The sequence below is a fragment of the Mirounga leonina genome, unplaced genomic scaffold (assembly GCF_011800145.1).
Source record: "Mirounga leonina isolate KUSES-001 unplaced genomic scaffold, KU_Mleo_1.0 Mir_168, whole genome shotgun sequence".
Classification (NCBI taxonomy): domain Eukaryota; kingdom Metazoa; phylum Chordata; class Mammalia; order Carnivora; family Phocidae; genus Mirounga; species Mirounga leonina.
Genome location: NW_023270426.1, coordinates 43334330 through 43360060, shown reverse-complemented (window position 1 = coordinate 43360060; position 25731 = coordinate 43334330). Strand labels below are relative to the sequence as shown.

Below are 25731 nucleotides of genomic sequence, written 5' to 3'. Positions count from 1 at the left end.
AATGAGCATGATACACACTGACCCCCATCCTACTCTACCACTAGCCTTGCTGAGAACTGGCACACGAAAACATATGATTTTTAAGAGGCAGGGCTTGTGGTTAAGCTTTATTTTTATTCATCTGTTTTTTAAAGATTTTATTTATTTATTTATTTGAAAGAGAGAGAGACAGTGAGGAGAGGGACAGAGTGGGAGGGAGAGAAAGGGAGAGAATCCCAAACAGACACCGCACTGAATGCGGAATCTGCCACAGAGCTCAATCCCATAACCCTGAGATCATGACCTGAGCCAAAACCAAGAGTCAGATGCTCATCAACTGAACCACTGGCGCCCCTTATTGTTACACTTTAACGCTAACTATGACTCATATGTTTCTCTTTCTTCTATTGATCTTTCATTCCAGAGTTTTCAGCCTTTCTTTGTGACTGGAATTGCAAACACCTTTTTAAAAATTAAGGTTGTGCTTTTAGTCATTTCACGACTTATTATTACAATTTTTAGATCACCAATTACAACAGATACTGGACATTGTTACTTTGATGGCAATAACAAGTCATTAAGAACATACACAAAAATTACCATTCTTTTTTGGGCAATTATTACATGGCCATTTTAGTGTATCATACCTTTGTGGAAGATACCTTTGGTCTAAGAAAAGTTTTTGACATTATAAACTTTAATAGTTCCCATCCGTAGTATACAACCTGTAGTACATTAAAGTATAATTCACCTAAGGAAACAAAAGAAAAAAATGTCAAGTTAGGAAAAACTATAAAATAGATGTAATATAAACTGATATAATCCACAGTATGATAAAGGCTCAAGAACTAATGAGATCACATAGTAAACATAAAGAAGTCAAAATGCTAAAATAAAGTTTACTTTTAATCACTATAACTGTCAATCCACATGTGGTGGTATTAACAGTCTTTCATACGGACTCAAGAACATATTAGAGAAAACAGAAAAAACACCTATTCGACATTCTGTAAGAAAATCAGACAATTCTATTTGTGCAGCTTCTATGCTGAAAGTTAAAATTTCCCTCATTTTAAATCACAGTTCCAGGGGTTTTTTTCCCGCAAAATTTCAAAAAACTCACCATGTAACAAATTCAGACTTTCACTTACTTTGGAAAAAAACTTTAAATCTAAGTGTATATTTCTTCGTAACTCTTTTCCTTACTTGAACATATTAGGAAATTTGGGGGCAACACTCTTTTCCGACTTCAATAACTCTCCAATGTTTACATAAACTAGTGAATTCACCAGTTTGAAGTGAGCTCGAAGCAATGCTTTTTAAGGTCCGCAAACTTGTAAACTGGAAGGTGTATTGGACTTTTAAGGTTTGGATGCACATACGGTATATAACGTGCAAAAGCCTCCATACACGAAAAAATAAATTGTACACACACACACAAACTATTCACATTAAATAGATTTTTGCTTTGGAGATTCAAAGAGATACATGGGTGGAAAAAACACTTATTGACTAAATATAGTTGGCAGGTCGAAATAAAAGACGCAAACTTTTTACGGTTAGGACTGCAGTCGCTCTTCAGAAACAAGACTGACAATTACCTCCTTTAAAAAAGAAGATAACTGTCCCGGATGATGTCAGGTTCCTGAAATGAGACGTCAGAGGTAGAAAAGACCTTCAAGAAGACTTCTAGCCTACCCACCACCCGCCCTCACACACTGCACTGGGGATACTAAGCCCAGACATTCGTCCAACGTAATGCTACCAATCAGCGCAGCGAGAGGAGCTCGCATGTCCCGACTCCAGGCCAGAATTCTGCACCCCCACCCTCTATCCCCAAATGGGATGGGCAGGTCGGGAGGAGGAGCGAAGAGAGCTCGGGAGGCGTTAAGGCAGAGATGGGTTCGCGTCTCTAGAACATACACAGACCAAAGCCGCAGCCGCGGCGGCCTTACTTTCCGGGAGCTTCATCCCCTCGTGGGCGGAGAGAAGCGAAGGAGCCAGGCTCTGCTCCAGCAGAAAGGCAACCACCCGGCCCTACCCGGGCTCAGCGCCGAGCCTCTCGGAGGTCCCGCCTCCCGGGGACTTTCTAGGCCGGTCGGCGCTTCGGCGACACAGGCAGAAGGGCGGCCGCCAACGGCGCCAGTGGCTTAGGTATCTACCGCATTGCCTGACCCGAAGCGCGGACCCGACCTGTGCCCCTGCCTTGGACTCTTGCGCTGCAAGCGTGCTATAGAAGGCCAGGTAACCACTGCTCAGTGACTAGGCGGTGGAGACGGGCCGCGAGCGCCGCACAAGGCCTCGAAGCCCCCGGGGCCACTGGCGCTTGCCGCAGCTCGCCGCTTCCGGCTCCTCCCTGTTGTGCGTAAAGCGCGTGGGCCTGGACGCCCGGAGCCAGCGCGGTGAGGACCATGTTGCTTCCGAACATCCTGCTCACCGGTCAGGCGCGCGGCGGGGAGGCGCTGGGCGGCGGGATAGTCCGGGGGCGCGGAGTGCCGTGGGGCGTCGGGCGCCTGAAGGGGTGCCGTTCGGTGTTCTGTTTCGAGGCTAGTGGGGGGCCGCGCGGCGTGGCAGGTGTCGGGGCCTCGAGACCGGTTCCTCCGACCGTTGCGGGAGGCGGGGTAGGGGGCGGGGAATGTTGGTTTTGTTGGCCCGAGGCCGCTCGGGGAGAGAGGGAGACCTGTTCGGGTCCCCTTTCTGGCAAACTGCCGAATCTTTCGGAATCTGGTTTTTGTTTGTAAAATTCTGTTAATTTCTTATTTAGCAGGGTTGTCTGTAGAACTTTAGCGAGATAATGTAATTTACTCTCTGACCCTTACTAGGTCTTTTAATGCTGGACGCCTTGTCCTTAGGCCTTCATGGGCTGTATTTCATTTTCCTTTGTATCTGACAATCACATTTGGGTGAAAGGGTTCGAATATTTATAGGGTAGGGTAATTAACTTGCCGTGTACGTTTGTTGAATTAGCATCAGAAGCTTTTTTACTGTAAAATTCCCGGGGTGATAGCCGTCTTTCGTAGTGGTTAAATTTTTTCCATAAGTAATTTCTTAATTTTTTTTAAAGATTCTATTTATTTATTTGACAGAGAGACAGTGAGAGAGGGAACATAAGCGCAAGGAGTGGGAGAGGGAGAAGCAGGCTTCCCGCCGAGCAGGGAGCCCGATGCGGGGCTCGATCCCAGGATCCTGGGATCATGACCTGAGCCGAAGGCAGACTTTTAACGACTGAGCTACCCAGGCGCCCCAGTAATTTCTTAACTTTTTAAAAATTAAAGCAAACAGATGATGGTAATTTGAGATGGCTAGTGTTACTCTGGGAGTATCTGTTATGGTGGCAGGCAGTCTGCGAATTGGTATCAGAATCCCCCAAGCCCCACTCCTGACACATCAAATACACTTGGTGAGATTCTGTTATGCAACAGGCTTTGAGTAGTTTTTGATTAGGTTATAGTGTGTATTAATTCACAGAGAATTGCTAATTAGGACATTTTTCATTTCAGTTGTTGAAAACTTTAAAAGGGGTAGATAGGTGGCTAAAGTCTAACAAGTATCTGTGGCTTGTCTTACAGGTACACCAGGGGTTGGAAAAACCACGCTAGGCAAAGAACTTGCATCAAGATCAGGACTGAAATACATTAATGTGGGTGATTTAGCTCGAGAAGGTAAGGGATACACTGGCGTTGAGTAGGTAATGGAATGTTAGTACTATACTTGTGAGAGGGTACAAAAAGCAGAGACAGAGTGCCATTAAGGAATTTATGCTCTGTTGGAAACCGGTAGAAAGAAAACGTAATATGTATGTAGTACTATGTCTTGGTTGTTTTGACCATTCTACCCCATCCTGCCCCACTTTGTTGGCCAGTAGTTCTTCTGAATGGTAATAATTGGGAAGGCTTCCATGAAGAGATGGGACTTGGGGAGAATGTTTTTGAGATGGGCAAACACATAAAGGTTTGGATGGTACCAAGCATATTTGTGGAGATGGTGAGTATAGAGCTCACTGGAAGGACAGATTATTTTGAACTCAGTCAGTAGGACATGACTTGTTCTATGGTTTCTTCTTAGCTTCGTTTGATAGTTCATGCCTGCGCACAACTGCACATTATTCTAAAGTGATAAATGTTTTTATTTTACCTTGTTTTCTCCCAGTCTTTTATGACTCCCTTATTTGTGTCTTCATTTTTTTATTCTGTAATGATTTGTACAGGATAGAAATTCAATAAATTTAAAGGGAACTTTTAAGTGTGCCTCTTTAAATTAAGAAAATACAACATTTAACAATTTTAAATGTATTTTCAAAAACTTAACAGTATTTAAAATTTTTGAAGTTCCTGACAGTTGCTACTAAAGTAACTATTTCAGATTTGATCTAATGTACATATTTTTTTCAAATGATCTAAAGTCTGATCAACGGATATCATGGAGTCTGGCAAGATGGCTTCTCCCAAGAGCATGCCGAAAGATGCACAGATGATGGCACAAATCCTGAAGGATATGGGGATTACAGAATATGAGCCAAGAGTTATAAATCAGATGTTGGAGTTTGCCTTCCGATATGTGACCACAATTCTAGATGATGCAAAAATTTATTCAAGCCATGCTAAGAAAGCCACTGTTGATGCAGATGATGTGCGATTGGCCATCCAGTGTCGTGCTGATCAGTCTTTTACCTCTCCTCCCCCAAGAGATTTTTTATTAGATATTGCAAGGCAAAGAAATCAAACTCCTTTGCCATTAATCAAGCCATATTCAGGCCCCAGGTTGCCACCTGATAGATACTGCCTGACTGCTCCAAACTATAGACTTAAGTCTTTACAAAAAAAGGCATCTACTTCTGCGGGAAGAATAACAGTTCCACGGTTAAGTGTTGGTTCAGTTACTAGCAGACCAAGTACTCCCACACTTGGCACACCAACCCCACAAACCATGTCTGTGTCAACTAAAGTAGGGACTCCAATGTCCCTCACAGGGCAAAGGTTTACAGTACAGATGCCCACTTCACAGTCCCCAACTGTAAAAGCATCAATTCCTGCAACATCCGCAGTTCAGAATGTTCTGATTAATCCATCATTAATTGGGTCTAAAAACATTCTTATTACCACTAACATGGTGTCATCACAAAATACTGCCAATGAATCATCAAATGCATTGAAAAGAAAACGAGAAGATGATGATGATGACGATGATGATGACGATGATGACTATGATAATTTGTAATCTAGCCTTGATGCTTGTAACATGTATACTTGGTCTTGAAACCATTGTACTGAGATTAAACATGCATGCTGGGTATTTTCAAGTTGTGTTGTAGAAAACTTAAATGGCATTTAATGAGTAAATATGGTTATCCTTTCCGCTTGAGATGTTGGGTTTTCTTTAATAGGATTAGTAATGGTTATTCATCATCCTTTAAGTGTAAAAATAAAAATGTTCATCAATTTGATCATCGGTACTTTGGCAGTAATGTTTTTAGAAGCAGTTTTCTTACGTGTCAACAACAGGAATAACAACTTGAAGTTGTGATCTGTTCATAAACAGTAAAGTGGTACTTCTAGTGTCTTCAGATGTTTATTTTTTTTTCTTTTAAGATTTTATTTGAGAGGGAGCGAAGACAGACAGAGTGGTGAGGAGGAGCAGAGGAAGAGGGAGTAGCAGACTCCATGCTGAGTGCAGAGCCCGACGTGGGGCTTGATCTCATGACCCTGAGATCATGACCTGAGCTCAGATCAAGAGTCAGACGCTTGACTGACTGAGCCACCCAGGGGCCCCTTCAGATGTTTGGATCACAGTATGATCTCTGGTATATAAGTCACTCTTATGGCTCCATTTCTAAGATTGCTGAAGTGTTAACCATGTCTCTTTTTTGGAGAGTCCACTTCATCTGTTTGGATTTCTCTTCTTCAGTCACTCAGCCTCTTCCTTGGTGCTATTTTTCTATCTCTAGTTATATTTAAGGACCCTTGGTGTGTCTCCCAGAATGTCCCCACTTTAAAAATTTTTTTCCATTATCCCTTTTTGCAGCTCACTTTTGCACGTCTTAGCTTTGTCATATTTTTGGTACTCTAAGTCAGTATCACGCTCATGTTTTTAATCCAGGTCTGGTATTTAAGTATAGTTAATAAAACTTAGGTATTTGCTTGCTGTTTTCATGGCTAGTCAGTCTCCCATTTTATACCTATATAAAATCTGGTTTTCTTCCTTTGCCTTTTGAACTTTACAGTCTCTGACAAGTGATTTCAGAGTCACATAGTTGTCAATTTCAGTCTTCCAATTTATCTTACCCACTGAATTTAACATTTTTAAACTTAATAAAGTTGCTATATAACCTACTACGAATAGTACTGAGGAACAGTAACACTAGACATTTGGTTCCTTTCATACTTGTACTCGACACTGTGTTAGCCAGTGTATGTACACTTAACTGCGTATAGTCCCAAATGTCCTCTGTGGTTTTTAAAGATTTTATTTATCTATTTGAGAGAGAGTGTGCACACACAAAGCAGGGGGAGGGGCAGAGGGAGAAGCAGGCTCCCCGCTGAGCAGGGAACTGGATTGGGGGGCGGGCCTCGATCCCAGGACCCTGGGCTCATGACCTGAGCCGAAGGCAGATGCTTAACTGATTGAGCCACTCAGGCGCCCCTAGATGAGGTTCTTTATAAGGTTGTTCATAATGTGCTAGATTGGTTTTTTTTCCCCCCAGATGCCATTTGAATATATCTAAAAATCTTTTTTTTAATATCTGAAATTCTTAACTAGAAAATATGCCAAAATCTTAACTAGAAAATATACTGAGACACCTGTCCTCATTTTTCTCAAATAGTGATATATTTTAAGGGAAACCATGTAAACATCTATAAAGCAGTGGTTCTGAGATAAGTGTGATTTTGTCCTTCAGGGGACATTTGGCAATTTCTGGAGATTTGATAGTCAAGACTGGGGTTGAGGTCAGGGATTCTATTGAATATCCCACAATTCACAGAACAGCCCTCCACTCCTATAAAATCAAGCTCAAAATGTCAGTAGTATTTGAGATTATGAAACCCTGGTATAAAGAAGACAAAAAGCCACCCTGATTTTAAATAAATGTGTCTAAATGGAGTTTATTGCCATTCTAGTAATCCTGTTGAATGTAAGAGATCATTCGTAGGCCATTTGGAACCAAGGAAGGAAAAATTAGGTGGGGAATTAAGTTTAATAAAATTATTGGAATTCGTAAATATGGTGTGGCTAAGGATGCTTTTCTTACCCTTGTTATTCCCAGTCTCAAGATTCTTCCTCACTTGATATCCTTTCCCATATGCAATCACTTACTTACACTTACCAGCACCCCTAATTTTCCTGCCACAAGTTTATCAGTCTTCAGCCTCTGTTCGTAAACCCCAGGATTCCCATAGGTCTAGGCAAAGTATTATATTAACATTGGATCCATTGGAAACTGGTTGTAAAGCACAGCTGAGCCCTCAACACTTAAAATCTTGATCTTTTTCTAATCCAGGAGTTGGCAGGCTGCTGCTGTTTTTTATAGGAACCACACTAGCTGAAGACTAGCCCACAAAGCCTGAAGTATTTACTGTCTGGCCTTTTACAGAAAAAGTTTGCCATCCTGGTTCTAACCTCTTTATCCCGTTTTTTCCCTCCACTGGAAGGCTTTGAAACGAACCTCTATGGGCCCCTCCAGCACTGCTGTCTCCCAGTCTGCATGTGATCCTCTCCCTCGCACCATATACTTTTTTTTAAAAGATTTTATTTGAGAGAGACAGAGAGCATGAGGAGGAGAGGGACAGAGGGAGAAGCAGACTCCCTGCTGAGCAGGGAACCCTATGCGGGGCTTAATCCTGGGGTCACAGCTGGACAGGTGCTTAACTGAGCCACCCAGGCGCCCCCCCCCATATACTTCTTTCCCCACGATTTCAATGCAGCTATATTGTAATTTTGCCCCTCCCTTTAGTAATCTCATCCACTCTGGACCAGTCACTCCCTTTTAAAAGAGCCTAACTCCAAGACACCTACGAAAGGTAGCCACCTTGGTAGTTCCCAGACCTCTCCAAACTAATAGACTTAAAAAGCACATGCTCTGAGGGCGCCTGGGTGGCTCAGTTGGTTAAGCGACTGCCTTCGGCTCAGGTCATGATCCTGGAGTCTCTCTGGATTGAGTACCGCATTGGGCTCCCTGCTCGGCAGGGAGTCTGCTTCTCCCTCTTACCCTCCCCCATCTCATGTGCTCTCTCTCTGTCTCTCTCATTCTCTCAAATAAATTTTAAAAATCTTAAAAAAAAAAAAACGCATGCTCTGAAGTCCTACCTGAACTTGCCCACTCGTGATTCCTGTTCCCCACACATAGAGACACAATTCAAACACTACACAGATGCATTTGCCCTGTAAATCTTGATGGTTTGCCTAAATATGATCCTCATCCCATTTTAAAGCCCATTTCTGCTGAATCTCCTACTGTTTAGTATCTTTTCCTTCCCTCTTTATTACTGTCCTTTAAAAAAAAAGGGGGGGGGCGCCTGGGTGGCTCAGTTGGTTGGGCGACTGCCTTCGGCTCAGGTCATGATCCTGGAGTCCCGGGATCGAGTCCCGCATCGGGCTCCCTGCTCGGCGGGGAGTCTGCTTCTCCCTCTGACCCTCCCCCCTCTCATGTGCTCTCTCTCTCATTCTCTCTCAAATAAATAAAAATCTTAAAAAAAAAAAAAGAGGGAAAAGGAATAAATAAGACTTGAACTTTTTCTGATAAAGTCCATCTTCCATAATATATAGATGATGAACGGTCATACTTTGCCTTCAGCGTTCCCTGCAGCCACTCATCCTGAGTCCCCTTCAGTCTATGCACAGCGCACTTACTGTTCCTCAGATACTGGAAATTGACCTCCATGTCTTTATATGTGCTATTCTATTTTAAGAGATTTATTTATTCATTTGAGAGAGCGAGAATGAGAGAGAGAGAGCACACATGAGAGGGGGGAGGGTCAGAGGGAGAAGCAGACTTGATCCCAGGCCTCCAGGATCATGACCTGAGCCAAAGGCAGTCACTTAACCAACTGAGCCACCCAGGTGCCCTGCTCTTCCTTAAAAGGCCCACTCAAATGTCACATTTTGTTGCTAACTTTTCTAAGTAGATTTCATTGTGCTTTATCTACATAAAAGGTCAGGTATTGGGCGCCTGGGTGGCTCAGTTGGTTAAGCGACTGCCTTCGGCTCAGGTCATGATCCTGGAGTCCCTGGATCGAGTCCCCCATCGGGCTCCCTGCTCGGCAGGGAGTCTGCTTCACCCTCTCATGCTCTATCTCATTCTCTGTCTCAAATAAATAAATAAAATCTTTAAAAAAAAAAAAAAAGGTCAGGTATTAAAGTACTCAATCCTTCCAAGCCAATTAACTTCTTGTACTAGTTGCGTCACAGACATAAGCTTCTTGTTGGATTGAAGTAAATAAATATATTTCCAAAGTAAGAAATCTGAAGGTCACCTGGCTGGCTCTGTGGATAGAGAATGCAACTCTTGATCTCAGGGTTGAGTTCAGGCCCCATGTTGGGCATGGAGCCTACTTAAAAAAAAAATTAGGGGTACCTGGGTGGCTCAGTCAGTTAAGCGTCTGCCTTCGGTTTGGGTCATGGTTCCAGGGTCCTGGGATTGAGCCCCACAGTGGGCTCCCTGCTTAACAGGGAGTCTGCTTCTCCTTCTGCTCCTCCCCCCTCACTGCTTGTGGCCTCTGTCTCTCTCAAATAAATAAAAATCTTTTTAAAAAATTGTATAAAGTAAGAAATCTGAAAATGTTTTAGTATTGGCAACAGCACCAAAATAGATAGCTAGCATCCCAGTATCATTAAATAACAGCTTTCGGGGCGCCTGGGTGGCTCAGTTGGTTAGAGCCGACTGTCTTCGGCTCAGGTCATGATCCTGGAGTCCCGGGATCGAGTCCCGCATCAGGCTCCCTGCTCGGCAGGGGGTCTGCTTCTCCCTCTGACCCTCCTCCCTCTCATGCTCTCTCTCATTCTCTCTGTCTCAAATAAATAAATAAAATCTTAAAAAAAAAAAATAACAGCTTTCATGTGAGTGTATAAATTCTAGGATGGCAGTTAAAGAAAATGTAATGATTTTATAGTTTAACAACAGCTGGGAAGATCTTTTGAAGTAAGAACTTACCATTTAACTGGCCCCACAATCATTTTTCTTCTGCAACTAACCTAACTTTAAATAAATCATAAAAATTTGTTGAGAAAATTAATTTTCTAAGCTTTTGGTAGTTTAATCAATTCAAGCCTTTTCATCTCTTCTAGATTAGGACCCTATACATATACAACTCTAAATTTGACTTCCAACTGAAACTTTCTAAAGTAGCATATGTTAAAAAAAATTAAAAGCATACATTTTTCCCTTTTTTGGGGAAATTTGAAATGAAGTTTAGAATCCATTTCTCCATTCCCTGTGGTACAGGTTATAATAATCAGTCATCTAAAATTCTGCAGTAGCCTTGATCTGGTGTCCCTGCTTCTGGATTTGCTTCTTTTCAATTCATTCGCTACACAGAAATCAAAATTATTTTTAAATATTTGTAATTGATCATGTCATTTCATGATTAAAATGCTTTAATGATTTTACTTTGCCTTGGGATAAAGTCTAACTCTGCAACCTTTAAGGCTCTTTTTGATCTGGCCTCAATTTACCTGACCCTTTATCATCTATTTTCCAACTAGTCTAAGAGACTTTCCCTCCCTTGGGTCCTCCCCTCCTAATTCTCTCTGGCTTTGAATATCTTTTTTCTGTGTTGAAAATGGTCCTCCCTACTTTTTCCCTCCGGTTACTGCTTCAAGTCTCCCCTTAAGTCACTTGCTCCAGGAAGTCTCCCCTGACATCCCATGTTTATGTTCCTAACATAATAGGTGTCCATACTTTTGCTCTTAAAACACCAGGAATCGTAAACATTAAAGTATTATCCTAGTATAATTTCTAGGTTACTTGTCTGTCCTCTCTCATTTTATTGTAAACTCTTTGAGGGAAAGACAATGTTTGCCTTCCTGGTCATTTTGCTAACTATTAAATCCTTATTAACCCTACAGACACTTATACATGGTATTTGATAAATGTTTTTTTTTTTTAAGTGAACATTTGAAAGCTTGGATTACACTACTAAACTACATTAACATGATTTAAGAAATCCTGCATTTCAGCATTGCAGTATAAAGACTTTAATTCTAAGTTAATATTGCAGTAGTTGTCTTTATTTTTGACAGCATGTATTTTTTTTTACTATGTTATGTTAATCACCATACATTACATTAGTTTTTGATATAGTGTTCCATGATTCATTGTTTGCGTATAACACCCAGTGCTCCATGCAGTACGTGCCCTCTTTAATACCCATCACCAGGCTAACCCATTCCCCCACCTGCCTCCCCTTTAGAACCCTCAGTTTGTTCCTCGGAGTCCATAGTCTCTCATGGTTCATTTTCCCCTTCGATTTCCCCCCCCTTCATTTTTCCCTTCCTTCTATCTTCTTCTTTTTTTTATTAACATAAAATATATTATTTGTTTCAGAGGTACAGTTCTGAGATTCAACAGTCTTACACAATTCACAGCGCTCACCATAGCACATACCCTCCCCAATGTCTATCACCCAGCCAGCCCATCCTCCCACCCCCCACCACGCCAGGAACCGTGTTTGTTTCCTGAGATTAAGAATTCCTCATATCAGTGAGGTCATATGATACATGTCTTTCTCTGATTGACTTATTTTGCTCAGCATAATACCCTCCAGTTTCATCCACATCATTGCAGATGGCAAGATTTCATTCCTTTTGATGGCTGCATAATATTCCATTGTGTGTATATATATATATATATATATATACACCACATCTTCTTTATCCATTCCTCTGTCAATAGACATCTTGGCTCTTTCCACAGTTTGGCTGTTGTGGACATTGCTGACAGCATATATTTTTAATGATTTCACTAGTCTAAAAGTCAAGGGTTTAAAATGTGAAGGAACAGGGCGCCTGGGTGGCTCAGTTGGTTAAGTGACTGCCTTCGGCTCAGGTCATGATCCTGGAGTCCCGGGATCGAGTCCCGCATCAGGCTCCCTGCTTAGCGGGGAGTCTGCTTCTCCCTCTGACCCTCCCCGCTCTCATGTGCTCTCTCTCTCACTCTCTCAAATAAATGAATAAATAAAATCTTCTATAAAAAAATGTGAAGGAACATCAGTATTTATCTACTTCAGATTCCAACATAGTACAGAATCAGCAGTAGGTATTAGATTTTGTTACATTGTAAAAATAACACAGAAGGGGCGTCTGGGTAGCTCAGTTGTTAGGCGTCTACCTTCGGCTCAGGTCATGATCCCAGGGTCCTGCGATTGAGCCCCGCATCGGGCTCCCTGCTCCGCAGGAAGCCTGCTTCTCCCTCTCCCACTCCCCCTGCTTGTGTTCCCTCTCTAGCTGTGTGTCTCTCTCTCTCAAATAAATAAAATCTTTAAAAAATAATAATACACAGAAAAAGTACTCCAAATCCTAATTTATTTCCATCTTTTGTTTTTCTTCTAATCTTTGGCCCTGTTGCAGACAACTTTGAATTCTGCTTTTTATGTTTTATCCTTTGTGTTATAAGTATTTATCATGTACAACCTAGTCTATACTACATAATACTACCTTAATATTTACTTTAATTATATTTCATCAAATTAGAAAACCGAGATTTAAGTATTTCCTTATTGTTGAATGTTTTTTATCATTTTATCACTTAAAATTTTTTCAGGTTAGAAGTAAATGGTAGAGGAAATCTGTGAATGGCACATTTTTCTTTTTTTTTTTTAAAGATTTTATTTATTTATTTGACAGAGAAGAGAGATAGTGAGAGCAAGAACATAAACAGGGGGAGTGGGAGAGGGAGAAGCAGGCTTCCTGCTGAGCAGGGAGCCTGTTATCGAGGCGCTCAGTCTCACAACCCTGAGATCATGACCTGAACCAAAATCAAAAGTTGGATGCTTAACCGACTGAGCCACCCAGGTGTCCCTAACCTTTGCCAAAATACCTAAAGGAGGGGCGCCTGGGTGGCTCAGTCGTTAAGCGTCTGCCTTCGGCTCAGGTCATGATCCCAGAGTCCTGGGATCGAGCCCCGCATCGGGCTTCCTGCTCAGGGGGAAGCCTGCTCCTCCCTCTCCCACTCCCCCTGCTTGTGTTCCCTCTCTCACTGTGTCTCTCTCTGTGAAATAAATAAAATCTTAAAAAAAAAAATACCCAAAGGAAAGATGTAGGAAGACTATAGCATGCTCTTAGAGATGGCTAAAAGGATGGTCTAAGCCTGCCTTCTTACCAGTCTCTTAGAGATTCAGGTGAGGGTGGGATTATGTTTATTTATGTGGGAGAGAGCAGGAGCACAAGTAGGGGTGGAGAGGAGGGGCAGAGGGAGAGGAACAAGCAGACTCCCTGCTGAGCAGGGAACCTGGGGAGCTTGGGGAGCTCAAAGCAGGACTGGATCCCAGGACTCTGGGATCATGACCTGAGCTGAAGGCAGATGCTTAACCGACTGAGCCACCCAGGTGCTCCTATGTGTCACCTTCTAAAGCAAGACATCTTTGAAAGGCAGTTTTGATTTGTTGGAAAATTCTAATGTGAGATTTAAATCTGCCTTCTTTAAAACTGCCCATCATTCTTGTTTTGCTTCCTAAAGTAAGATGTTTATTTAACCTGTGGGTTTGGGGAATACTGGAAATCTAGAAGTAACAACACTGTTCAGGAGCACTTGGGTTCTGACTCTTCTTCCCCAGTCCCCACGGAGATGTCACCTCTGTGACAGAGGGCTCATTCTTAGAAACAAGAATCTGTTGTTGCTTTTACTAAATTCCATCTCCTTAGCCTTATAAATGTGATACTTAATCTGCTGTTAATGTGTGTGTTTGTATTCATGTGTCCCCTCTTCCCACCAAACAGTAGCTCAACAAAAATAAAATACAATCCTCTTCTAACAGCCCCACAAATTCTGAAATTGTTTTTCAGTTGGTTTCAATTTTGATAACTAAAATTGGTATCAGATAGATTGCTATCCAAGTTTCCTTTCAGATAAAATTCTAATTTATCAGTATTGCTCTTTGCATTTGGTGTCCATGTGACATCTACTGTAGTCCACTTCAGTCTCTAAAAGAGTAATTGATGATATATTTCCTCTCCTAGTGTCTAAAATTAATTGAAGACTACTGAGTTACTTAGAAAATACTACTTTACTTTAATATGCCAATGTAAATCTCTTTTAGGGCAGTTGTATGATGGCTATGATGAAGAGTATGAATGCCCCATTTTAGATGAAGACAGAGTAAGTACAATTTTTTTTTTAATAAAGTATACTTCTTTTTTTGTTTGTTTTTAAAGAGAGAGAGAGAGAGAACACAAGGGGAGGGGCAGGAGCAGAGGGAGAGGGAGAGAGAATCTTAAGCAGGCTCCATGTCCAGCACGGAGCCTGACACGGGGCTTGATCTCACAACCCTGAGACCACGACCTGAGCCAAATAAAATATTGGACAATAACCAACTGAGCCACCCAGGTGCCCCTATAAAGTATACTTCTTAAAATTTAATAGGAAAGTTGACCTCATTTTTTTTAAGGAGCATTCTTTTTTTCCCTTTCTCACAGGTAGTTGATGAATTAGAAAACCAAATGAGCGAAGGTGGAGTTATTGTTGATTACCATGGTTGTGATTTCTTTCCTGAACGCTGGTTTCATATAGTGTTTGTGCTGCAAGCAGATAACAGTGTATTGTACAAAAGACTTGAAACAAGGTAAGAAAGGAAAAACGTTGAATTCTTTTTTTCTTTTTTTTTTAAGATTTTATTTATTTATTTGACAGAGGCAGTGAGAGAGGGAACACAAGCAGTGGGAGTGGGGGAGGGAGAAGCAGGCTTCCCGCCGAGCAGGGAGCCCGATGCGGGGCTCGATCCCAGGACCCTGGGACCATGACCTGAGCCGAAGGCAGACGCTTAACGACTGAGCCACCCAGGCGCCCCAAAAACGTTGAATTCTTAAAGTATGATATAAACCTTTATTCGGATTCCTGAAATTGGCCAGTATTACCATGATAAAGGATTCTATTTGAAAATGTGATTTTTGGTCTCTCATTATAAACCATGTCTATATGGTACCAATGTTCTGAATCCAAAAGAAAAAGATTCATGTGTAAAACACAGGCAGTAGTTTATAACTGAGTAAATGAATACTGCAATTGACAGTTTGATTCAGTAAAATATACTATACAGCAACCCTATTTAGTCATGCTCTTTCCTTAATGTAAAACCTTGCTGGGAGAACAGCCAAGCCAAGAACATACTCTTGACTACTGATTGAACATTACCCTCTCACATTATCCCCTCAACATGAATGGGAGAGTTTATGAAAAACGGACATGATAAATCAACATTTCACCACCTTTAAAATATATTTGAGTTGGTTCCTCCAAGAGGGCATCAGACTTAATCCAGAATAACCAAAAAAGAGAAAATTTTTATGGGAAACGTTTTTCCACTGTCTTTTGATTCAAGCTGGGAAAGATGGAGGTTCTACAAGGATTTACAAGACAATCTCAGGAGGAAAGCTCCAAAAGTTTGCCCCTAAATTCAGGATTAGAATTTGAAGGTCTCACTGACGGTGGTAGTCAGCTGTCACTAACCATCACTGCGTGGGATACTTGCAAAATCCTTGCACCAAGGAATATAGTAGCAAATACAAAGGGAGAGTTGGAGCTAGACCTAAAACTTTAATCATCTTTCTTTTGGCAGTGAAAAGCCATTAAAAGTATTTTAAATGGGAAGAGAGACCATAATGGTACACATCCTTTTCTCAAGCCAATTTAAAATTTTTATTAAAAATTAGTGTTTTGGGACACCTGGCTGGCTCAGTACAGCATGTGACTTTTTTTTTAAGATTTTATTTATTTATTCGAGAGAGAGAGAGACAGCGAGAGCAGGAACACAAGCAGGGGCATAGGGAGAGGGAGAAGCAGGCTCCCCGCTGAACAGAGAGCCCGATGCGGGGCTCGATTCCAGGACCCTGGGATCATGATCTGAGCTGAAGGCAGCCGCTTAACCGACTGAGCCACCCAGGCGCCCCACAGCATGTGACTCTTGTTCTTGGGGTTGTAAGTTAGAGCCCAGGTTGGGTGTAGAGATTACTTAAAAATAAAATCTTAAAAAAAAAAATCACTGTTTTATGTAAATAGCCAGACTGACAAGGTCTGAAAAAGCTATGAGAGCTAGTCTTCTGTTTTTAGCCACTGAAAAAGTTACAAAGTAATCACCTTTAAAAAAACAGCTTTACTGAGATAATTTCACATACATAAAATGTACCCATTTGAAGTATACAATTCAGTGGTTTTTAGTATGTTCACAGAATTATGCATCCATTACTACAACCAATTTTAGAAAATGCTCATTGTCCCCCTCCTCCCCCAAAACCCGTACCCATTAGCCGTCACTCTCCATATATCCCCAGTCCCCCAGTCCTAGGCGACTGGTAATTTACCTTCTATCTCTGTGGATCTGCCTATTCTGGACATTTTATATAAATGAAATCAGTGTGTGGTCTTTTGTGGCTTTTATTTAGCATAATGTTTCAGGGTTCATCTGTGTTGCAGCATGTATCAGTACTTCATTTCTTTTTTTTATCAAATACTATTCCATCGTATGGATATACCATATTTTATTTATCCATTGATCAGATTATAGATGTTTGGGTTGTTTCCATTTTTGGCTATTATAAATAATACTGCTATGAATATCCGTGCCTGTGGTTTTGTGTGGACATTATGTGTTCATTTATCTTGGATATGGAATTTAAGAATGGGACTGCTGGGTGATATGGTAACACGTGTTTAGCCTTTTGAGGAACTGTTAGACTGTTTTCCAGAGTGGCTGCACCAATTTACCTTCCCAAGAGCAATGTATGAAGCCTCTAGTATTTCCACATCCTTGAGAACACTGGTTATCTGTCTTTTTGATTGTAGCCTTCCCAGTGGATATAAAGTAGTATCTCATTGTGGTTTTGATTTGCATTTCCTTGATCACTATGATTTTGAACATTTTTTCATTTGCTTACTGTCCATTTGTATGTCTTCTTGGGAGAAAGAGCTCTTCAGATTCTTTGCCCAATTTTTTATTGGGTTATTCTTTCTTTTTAAGTAAGTTATAAGAGTTCTTTTTGTATTTTAGATGCAAATCTCTTATCAGATACTTGATGTGCAAAAATTTTCTCCCATTCTGTTGTATTTTCATAAAGCTAATCACCTTCTAAGTAGTTCAATTTAATCTTGTTACAAGGTTGAACTAATTTAAATTTGAATATTTTCTTTATCTTTTTCATTAGCTAATTGGCTAATTTACATATCTGCCTAAAGATTATGTAAGTTAATTTCTTTAAATGTCTTTGGAATTGGGAAAGCATAAATAGATCTATCTGTATGATCAAGTACCCAATTATATATATAGTATATATAGTATTCCCATCATAAGTATTCCATTTTTTAAATAGATTTTAAGTAATCTCTGCATCCAATGTGGGGCTTATAATCCCGAGATCAAGAGTCACATGCTCCACTGACTGAGCCAGCCAGGCGCACCCCCATGAGTATTTCATTTTTATATGCCATCTAGTTATTTTATCTGTCTATATCTTAGCTCCTCTAATGCTTTTGAAATCTAGGACCACAGCTATAGACTTATTTCAAAGCTCAATATCTGTGGTATGTAGATATGTTTGCTAATTGAGTGGATGACGAATTGTGGGGAGAAAATTAAGATAAACCTAAACACTGGACCTTAGTTTAACCCTCTTGTCAAAAAAGTCTCTCATATTTACAGGTGCCAGTCTTATTTTCTCAAGGTAAATAGACTACAAGAAGTATTTTTGCATGATTTTTCATGTATTTAAAAGTGCCCAGTTTCTAGTATGTTTCTAAACTTCCAGTTAATGTCATTCAGTTTGCTTTTTGTTTTCTCCTCATTGCCTTCCAGGGGTTATAATGAAAAGAAACTAAAAGAAAATATTCAGTGTGAAATTTTTCAAGTTCTTTATGAAGAAGCATTAGCATCCTACAAGGAAGAAATAGTACATCAACTGCCCAGCAATAAACCAGAAGATCTAGAGGATAATATCAATCAGATATTGAAGTGGATTGAGCAGTGGATCAAGGATCATAGCTCCTGACTTATAAGACTGGCCACTTTACAACCACTCTTGTTATATCCCTGCCATAATGAATAAATTGTCCAGTTATCAGTAAAACTTTCTTATTAAGATTGTGCTGCAGGACTAGTAGATGGATAATCTAAAGGTTTATGTTTGGGCTTTTTTTCTCCACGAGAAAGCAAAACATTCTCAAGTATAGTATATATAGTATCATTAAGGATTTAAAGTAAAAACTGTCATCTTAAATGCTTCAACTGCTGAAGAATAAATAAATCTGACCAAATGGGTGGCTATCTTCTAAGCTGGTTACAAAAGAAAATGAAGATGATCCCTTAAAATAAAACTTAAGACTAAGGATAAAACATCAGAGTTTTTCATTTTTATTTCTTAAAAAAACAAACACATGATTAAGTGGTAATGCTTATACTCTGTATAAAAACCAAAAGGTACAAAAGAGTATCCTGGAAAGGTAGGTTTCCCTTCCAGGCCGTCCCTATTCTTCAGCCACCCAGACCCCCCCCCTCCCATTAGGAAGTAATGTTGCTGGTTTCCGGTGTCTCTTTTCAAGAGATTTTATGCCTGGGAAGTGTGTGTTTGTGTATGGTAGTTTCTTTAAGCATGTGGAAGCATGCTGTGTATGCTGTTCTGTTTTGTTTTGTTTTTTTCATTTAATATGTTATGGAGAGCGTATCATCTCAGAACATACAGACCTCCCTATTCTTTTAAATTAAGGTAAAACTCACCATTTAAAAGTGCACAATTGACTGGCTTTTATTATACTCACAAGAATGTGCAGCCATCACACATTAACTGTTACTATCTAATTCCATATATAACATTTTATCACCCCACCCAAAAGAAGTCCCGTACTATTAGCAGTCACTTCCCATTTTTCCCTTCTCTCAGCCCCTTGGAATCACTGATTTGTCTATATGGAATGTGCATATTCTGGGCATTTCATATAAGTGGAATCATACACTATGTGGTCTTTTGTGCCTGGCTTCTCTGACTTAGCATAATATTTTAAGAGTCATCCATGTCGTAGCCTGTACCAGCACCTCATTTTTATAATCAAATCATATTCCACTGTATGTACCACCTTTTGTTGATGCATTCCATCAGTTACATGATTGGGTTGTATCCATTCTGGGTATTATGAATAATGCTCTGAACATACGTGTACATGTTTTTTTGTGGATGTAGGTTTTCAATTCTCTCGGGTATACAGGGAAATTGCTGGGTCATACTGCAACTGAGTTTAACTTTTTGAGGAAATACCAAACTGTTTTTGCAAAGTGGTTGCATTACTTTACATTCCCACCATCTATGTAATAGGGATCTAATTTCTCCACGTCCCTTGCCAACACTTGCTACTGTATATCTAATAGTCATCCTGTGGATGAAATTGTCGTATTTCGTTCTGGTCTTCAGTGGTCTTCATTTTGGTTCATTTTGGGGCAGGTGGGGGGATGGAGGGGCAGCACGAGACAAATTCTCAAGCAGGCTCCACGCCCAGCAGAGCCGGATGCTGAGCTGGATCTCACAACGCTGAGATCATGACCTGAGGCAAAATCAGGAGTCAGAGGCTTAACTGACTGAACCACCCATGCACCCTGGGCTGTTTTTCATATGCCTATTAGAATATGATTCCTATGGGGCACCTGGGTGGCTCAGTCATTAAGCATCTGCCTTCAGCTCAGGTTATGATCCCAGGGTCCTGGGATCGAGCCCCGCATTGGGCTCCCTGCTCAGCGGGAAGCCTGCTTCTCCCTCTCCCACTTCCCCTGCTTGTGTTCCCTCTCTCGCTGTCTGTCAAAATAAATAAATAAAATCTTAAAAAAAAAAAAAAGAGTATCATTCCTACATCTTCTTTGGATCCCTAATCTTTTTTTTTTTAAGTTTTATTTAAGTAATCTCTATACCCAGTGTAGATTAAGAGTCCGAGATTACTATTTTTAGTAATACTAATGGCTGTCTGAAAAGACGGTATTCTTTTCATTACTGGGATTCACTAAATTATCAAATGATTGCTAATTATCTTAACACTAAAATTGATTCATCATAAAGGTTTTCCTTCAACAGAAGGGAGATTATGATCTATTAGGGAGTTTAATATGGAGCTATACACCTTTTGGGAATTTTGTAAATATACTTACTAATTTCAGTCCTACGTTTTCATGTGAACTAGTAACAATTCTTTAACATCTTACAGTTATTTGAAGAAGGTCTTAGGGACGCCTGGGTGGCTCAGTCAGTTAAGCCTCTGCCTTAGCTTGGGTCATGATCCCAGGATGCTGGGATCGAGTCTTGCATCAGGCTCCTTGCTTAGCTGGGAGCCTACTTCTCCCTCTGCCTCTAGCCCTCCCCCTGCTTGTGCTCTCTCTCCTCTTTCTCTCAAATAAATAAATAAAATCCTTAAAAAAAATTAATAAGGTCTTAGAAATAGCCCCATTTACTGTTTGGTTTTATTCAAACCTAATTGTTAACTTTTTTATTAAATAGACTAATTTAAAACAAACTTAAGGAGAGGGGCACCTGGGTGGCTCAGTCACTTAAGTGTCTGCCTTCAGCTCAGGTCATGATCTCAGGGTCCTGTGATGGAACCCCACATCGGGCTCCCTGCTCAGCGGGGAGTCTGCTTCTCCTTTTCCCTCTCCCTCTGCCCCTCCCTTCCACTTGTGCACCCTCAATCTCTCTCAGATAAATCTTAAAAAAAAAAAAAAAAGAGATAAAGTGTACCAAATTTTAAATTTTTTCCTTTTTTCTTTTCTTTCTGTTTTTTAATAGGGGAGAGCACGAACACAGTCCCCCACTACCACAAATTATGCAGTTGAGTTTGCCACATTTGGGGAAATCGCAGGGGTCAGCACATCTGGAGTGCAATGGACGAGCTGGGAAAACCACCTGGTATCATGGTATCTCCCCTGCCAGGTTTAGTATAAAAGTGTATCAAATTTTTAATCATTTTCTATTTCTGTAAATGAGACTTCTTAGTAAGATTTATTCAGTTCCTCATGAGTGCCTTAATAAGCTTAGGTGTATGCATAACCACTATTTTCCTTTTGCCCGCCCTCGTTGGTATATATATTCTTGTGCGGGCTTTGAAAAAGGGGTTTGGCCTCACTTCATCTATATTTCTTCTTACCACCAATCCCTGACCAACATTTAAATTTTTTTTTTTTAAGATTTTATTTATTTATTTGACAGAGAGAGACACAGCGAGAGAGGGAACACAAGCAGGGAGAGTGGGAGAGGGAGAAGCAGGCTTCCCACGGAGCAGGGAGCCCGACGCAGGGTTCCATCCCAGGACCCCGGGATCATGACCTGAGCCGAAGGCAGATGCTTAACGACTGAGCCATCCAGGCACCCTAAATTTGTTGGTTTTTAACAAAAAGTGATAGGGGTCAAAACTGCCAAGAAACATATATCCTTTCCTATGGAGTGTGGAAAGTCCCAAGGTTAAAAAAAAAAAAAAAAAATCACAGTTCTTAGTAACTTTAACTGCTGTATATGTGAAAAACAATGTCATGAAAATTATTTATATATACCTAGACTTTTATTTAAAATTTCGTTCCTTAACCCTTTTTATAACATAAATCCCTTTGACAGTCTGATGTAAGCTATGAACACACTTCCTCCAAGGAAGACAGATACACATATATTACTATAAAATGTTTTTTAGGTTTTTCAAAGACTCACAGACCCCTGAAATCCATTCAGAGGTTTATTGTCTAAGGGGCTTATTTTTACGGAAGGGAGGATTCAAAAAATTACAACGTTGGGGCACCTGGGTGGCTCAGCTCTTGATCCTGAAGTTGTGAGTTGCAGCGCCACACTGGATGTAGAGATTACTTAAAAATAAACTTTAAGGGGCACTTGGGCAGCTCAGTTGGTTAAGCGTCTGCCTTTGGCTCAGGTTATGATCTTGGGGCCCTGGGATAGACACCTGCATCGAGCCCCAAACCAGGCTACCAGCTCAGTGGGGAGTCTGCTTCTTCCTCTCCTTCTGCCCCTTCCCCCCACTCGTGATCTCCCTCCCTCTCTCTCTCTCTCAAATAAAGTCTTAAAAAACTTTTTTTTTAAAAAAGTGAACCTCAAACTTAACTACATACCATATTAATGCAAAATGTTTCAGAGACCCAAATGTAAAACCTAAAATATATAAAAATTCTAGTTGAAAACTAAGTAAAAAATTTTAGTGTTCTTTGATTAGGCAAAGATTTCTCTGATAGAACATAAAAAACACAAGCCAAAGAAAAAAGAATCGATAAATTTGACTTCATCAAAATTTAAAGCTCTTCCTCTCTTCAAAAGACACTATTAAGGGATGCCAGGCTGGCTCAGTTGGTAGGGCATGCGACTCTTGATCTCAGGGTCATGAGTTCGAGCCCCACATTGGGTGTGGAGCCTACTTAAAAAAAAAAATAAATACTGTTAAGCAGAAGCCACTGATTGGGAGAAATGTAAAACAAATATATGAAACAGATTTGTCTTGAAAATATACAAGGTACTCTCAAAACAATAAGAAAATGAAAAACTTGATATAAAATATCAACAAAATTAGCAAACCTTTATCTAGATTGACCAAGAAAAAAGAGAAGACTCAAATTACTACAATCAAGAATGAAAGAGGCAATATTACTACTGATTTAACAAATCAGATTATAAAGGAGTACTATGAACAACTATATGCCTAAAAAGTAATTCCGATGAAATGGGCAAATTCCTAGAACTTCACAAGTATTGAAACTTACTCAAGAAGAAATACAAAATATGAATAGACCTATAACAAAGAGAATGAATTAGTAGTTTTTTAACTATTTAAGAGAAATGACAGGGGTGCCTGGATGGCTCAGTTGGTTAAGCACCTGCCTTCAGCTCAGGTCTCAATCCCAGGATCTTGGGACTGAGCCCCACATTGTGCTCCCTGCTCAGTGGAGAGCCTGCTTCTCCCTCTCTCTCTGACCCCACCCTCGCTTGTGCTCTCTTTCTCTCACTTGCTCTATCTCAAATAAATAAAATCTTGAAAAAAACCTTTTTTTTACTGTATTAATCTTGACTCTTGATTTATTTAGTAGTATAATAAGTTTTTAAAAAGTATATTTCAGGGGCACCTGGGTGGCACAGTCAGTTAAGCGTCCAATTCTTGGTTTCAGCTCAGGGCATGATCCCAGAGTCCCGGGATGGAGCCCCACATCGGGCTCTCTGCTCAGCAGGGAGCCTCCTTCACCCTCTCCCTCTGCCTGTCGCTCCCCCTGCTTGTGCTCTATCTCTCTCTGTCAAATAAATAAATAAAATCTTTAAAAATAAACAAATAAATAAAATCTTAAAAAACAAAAATAAAGACATTAAGAAGACATAAGTAAATGAAAGACATCCCATGTTCATGGATTATAAGACTTATTGTTAAGATAGTAGTACTTGCCCACTGATCTACAGATTTAACCCAATCTATATCACAATCCTTGCTGGTTTCTTTGCAGAAATTGATAAGCTGATCCTAAAAATCATATAGAAATTCAAGGGACTCAGAATGTCAATACAAAGTTGGAGAAGTCACATTTGCTCATTTACAAACTTATTACAAAGTGACATTAATCAAGACAGTGTAATCAAGATCTGCAACATATATATGCGCCACACAGTGTAGCCTAAGAATAGATCTGAAGGATCAATAGAGTAGAACTGAAAGACCAGAAATAAATCTTCACATTTATGGACAGTTCATTTTCTTCTACATGGTTGCTAAGAAAACTGAAGGTGGAAAGAACAATCCTTTTCACAAATGGTGCTGGCACACCTGGAAAACTACACACAAAAGAATGAAGATGGGGGCGCCTGGGTGGCTCAGTTGGTTAAGCGACTGCCTTCCGCTCAGGTCATGATCCTGGAGTCCCGGGATCGAGTCCCACATCGGGCTCCCTGCTCAGCGGGGAGTCTGCTTCTCCCTCTGACCCTCCCCTTCTCATACTCTCTCTCTCTCTCAAATAAATAAATAAAATCTTTAAAAAAAAAAAAAAGAATGAAGATGGATCCCTTTCTTACACATATGTGAAAATTAACTCTTAAGAATCATAGACCTAAATGTAAGCGCTAAAACAATATAAAAGAAAACAGGAGTAAACCTTTGACCTTGGGCTATGCAAAGCCTTCTTAGGTAAAATAATAAAAGAAGTAACAAAAGAAAAAATAAATTGGACTTCATCAAAATTTTTTAAATTGTGTACTTCAAAAGACACCCTCAAATCTCAGTGTAGCTTCATCAATCATAACAAATACGTAACTTTTGTGAGATGCTGATAATGGGGGAGGCTGTCCATGTGTGCATGCAGGAAGCATATAGGGAATCTTCATACCTTCCTCTACCGTACTGTGAACCAAAAACTGCTCTAAAAAATAAAGTCTTAAAAAAAAAGATACTGGGCGCCTGGGTGGCTCAGTTGGTTAAGCGACTGCCTTCGGCTCAGGTCATGATCCCGGAGTCCTGGGATCAAGTCCCCCATCGGGCTCCCTGCTCGGCGGGGAGTCTGCTTCTACCTCTAACCCTACCCCCTCTTGCGCTCTCTCTCTCTCTCTCACTCTCTCTCTCTCTCAAATAAATAAATAAAATCTTTAAAAAAAATAAAAAAATAAAAATAAAAAAAAGATACCATCAGGGGCACCTGGCTGGCTCAGTCCATAGAGCCTGTGACTCCTGATCTCAGAGTTGTGAGGTCAAGCCCCATGTTGGGCATAGAGTTTATGTTCAAAAAAAAAAAAACACCATCAAGAAAGTGAAAAGACAGGGCGCCTGGGTGGCTCAGTCATTAAGCGTCTGCCTTCGGCTCAGGTCATGGTCCCAGGGTCCTGGGATCGAGCCCCACATCAGGCTCCCTGCTCTGCAGGAAGCCTGCTTCTTCCTCTCCCACTCCCCCTGCTTGTGTTCCCTTTCTCACTATGTCTCTCTCTGTCAAATAAATAAAATCTTAAAAAAAAAAAAAAAAAGAAAGTGAAAAGATAATCCACAAAATGGTAGAAAATATTTGCAAATCATAAATCTGATAACAGTCAAGTATCCAAAATATATAAATAATTCTCACAATTCAATCTTTTTTTTTTTTTTAAGATTTTATTTATTTATTTGACAGAGACAGAGAAAGCAAGAGCAGGAACACAAGCAGTGGGAGAGGGAGAGCAGGCTTCCCATGGAGCAGGGAGCCCCATGCGAGCTCAATCCCAGTACCCTGGGATCATGACCTGAGCCCAAGGCAGACGCTTAATGACTGAGCCACTCAGGCACCCTCACAATTCAAACTTAAAAAGATATATAACCCAACTGAAAAATGGGACAGTAGATTTGAAGATATTTCTTCAAAGAAAATATATAAATGGCCAGTAAACACATGAAAAGAAGCACATCATTAGTCATTAGAGAAATGCAAATTAAAACCACCATGAGATACCACTTCACACCCGTTAAGATAGCTATTATTAAAAACAAACAAACAAAACCCCAGAAAGTAACAAGTGTTGGTGAGGATGTGAAGTTGAAACTAGCTAGTGTTAATGTGAAATGGTGCAACTGCCTTCAAAAACCTTTTGGCAGTT

General features: G+C 40.4%; 3 protein-coding genes and 1 non-coding gene across 8 annotated transcripts in view; 2 read left to right on the top strand and 2 right to left on the bottom strand.

Annotated features, from left to right (window-relative positions):
- RAD17 (RAD17 checkpoint clamp loader component) overlaps positions 1-2062 on the bottom strand; it is a 34015-nt gene extending 31953 nt beyond the window's left edge. Inside the window, exons 1-3 of one of the 4 annotated variants that reach the window (XM_035014588.1) lie at positions 1935-2056; positions 1581-1624; positions 627-730 (exon numbers count right to left, since the gene is read on the bottom strand). In XM_035014588.1, the coding sequence (XP_034870479.1) occupies positions 627-668 (42 nt within the window). In that variant the 5' untranslated portion in view covers positions 669-730; positions 1581-1624; positions 1935-2056. Of the gene's footprint in view, positions 1-626; positions 731-1580 lie in introns of all 4 variants that reach the window. The other 3 variants (XM_035014590.1, XM_035014587.1, XM_035014589.1) reach the window with 3 other exon arrangements.
- A 209-nt stretch (positions 2063-2271) lies between these two features.
- Positions 2272-18240, top strand: AK6 (adenylate kinase 6). Its single transcript, XM_035014595.1, has 5 exons — positions 2272-2418; positions 3549-3641; positions 14226-14284; positions 14602-14747; positions 17970-18240. Exons 1-5 carry the CDS (start codon positions 2391-2393, stop codon positions 18160-18162), a joined length of 519 nt encoding a protein of 172 aa, XP_034870486.1. The 5' UTR covers positions 2272-2390; the 3' UTR covers positions 18163-18240.
- Positions 2306-5340, top strand: TAF9 (TATA-box binding protein associated factor 9). Of its 2 annotated transcripts, none has more exons than XM_035014593.1 (3): positions 2306-2418; positions 3549-3641; positions 4382-5340. In XM_035014593.1, the coding sequence occupies exon 3, from the start codon at positions 4399-4401 to the stop codon at positions 5194-5196; it is 798 nt and encodes a 265-aa protein (XP_034870484.1). In that variant the 5' UTR covers positions 2306-2418; positions 3549-3641; positions 4382-4398; the 3' UTR covers positions 5197-5340. The 2 variants fall into 2 exon arrangements, with proteins under 2 accessions (XP_034870484.1, XP_034870485.1); XM_035014594.1 differs by lacking the exon at positions 2306-2418 and adding an exon at positions 2427-2525.
- Positions 18241-20928: 2688 nt separating the features above from the next.
- LOC118017204 lies at positions 20929-21084 on the bottom strand. Its single transcript, XR_004681072.1, has one exon. It is a non-coding gene; the product is annotated as a U1 spliceosomal RNA (small nuclear RNA).
- Between the last annotated feature and the right edge of the window lie 4647 nt (positions 21085-25731).

What these genes read in the sequence shown, in the direction of transcription:
- AK6 (XM_035014595.1), top strand. Translation starts at nt 2,391, where the DNA reads ATGTTGCTTCCGAACATCCTGCTCACCG. An exon ending in CCATTTTAGATGAAGACAGA is followed by an intron (nt 14,285 to 14,601) that starts GTAAGTACAATT and finishes CCTTTCTCACAG; the next exon opens with GTAGTTGATGAATTAGAAAA. An exon ending in TACAAAAGACTTGAAACAAG is followed by an intron (nt 14,748 to 17,969) that starts GTAAGAAAGGAA and finishes ATTGCCTTCCAG; the next exon opens with GGGTTATAATGAAAAGAAAC.
- TAF9 (XM_035014593.1), top strand. Translation starts at nt 4,399, where the DNA reads ATGGAGTCTGGCAAGATGGCTTCTCCCAAGAGCATGCCGAAAGATGCA.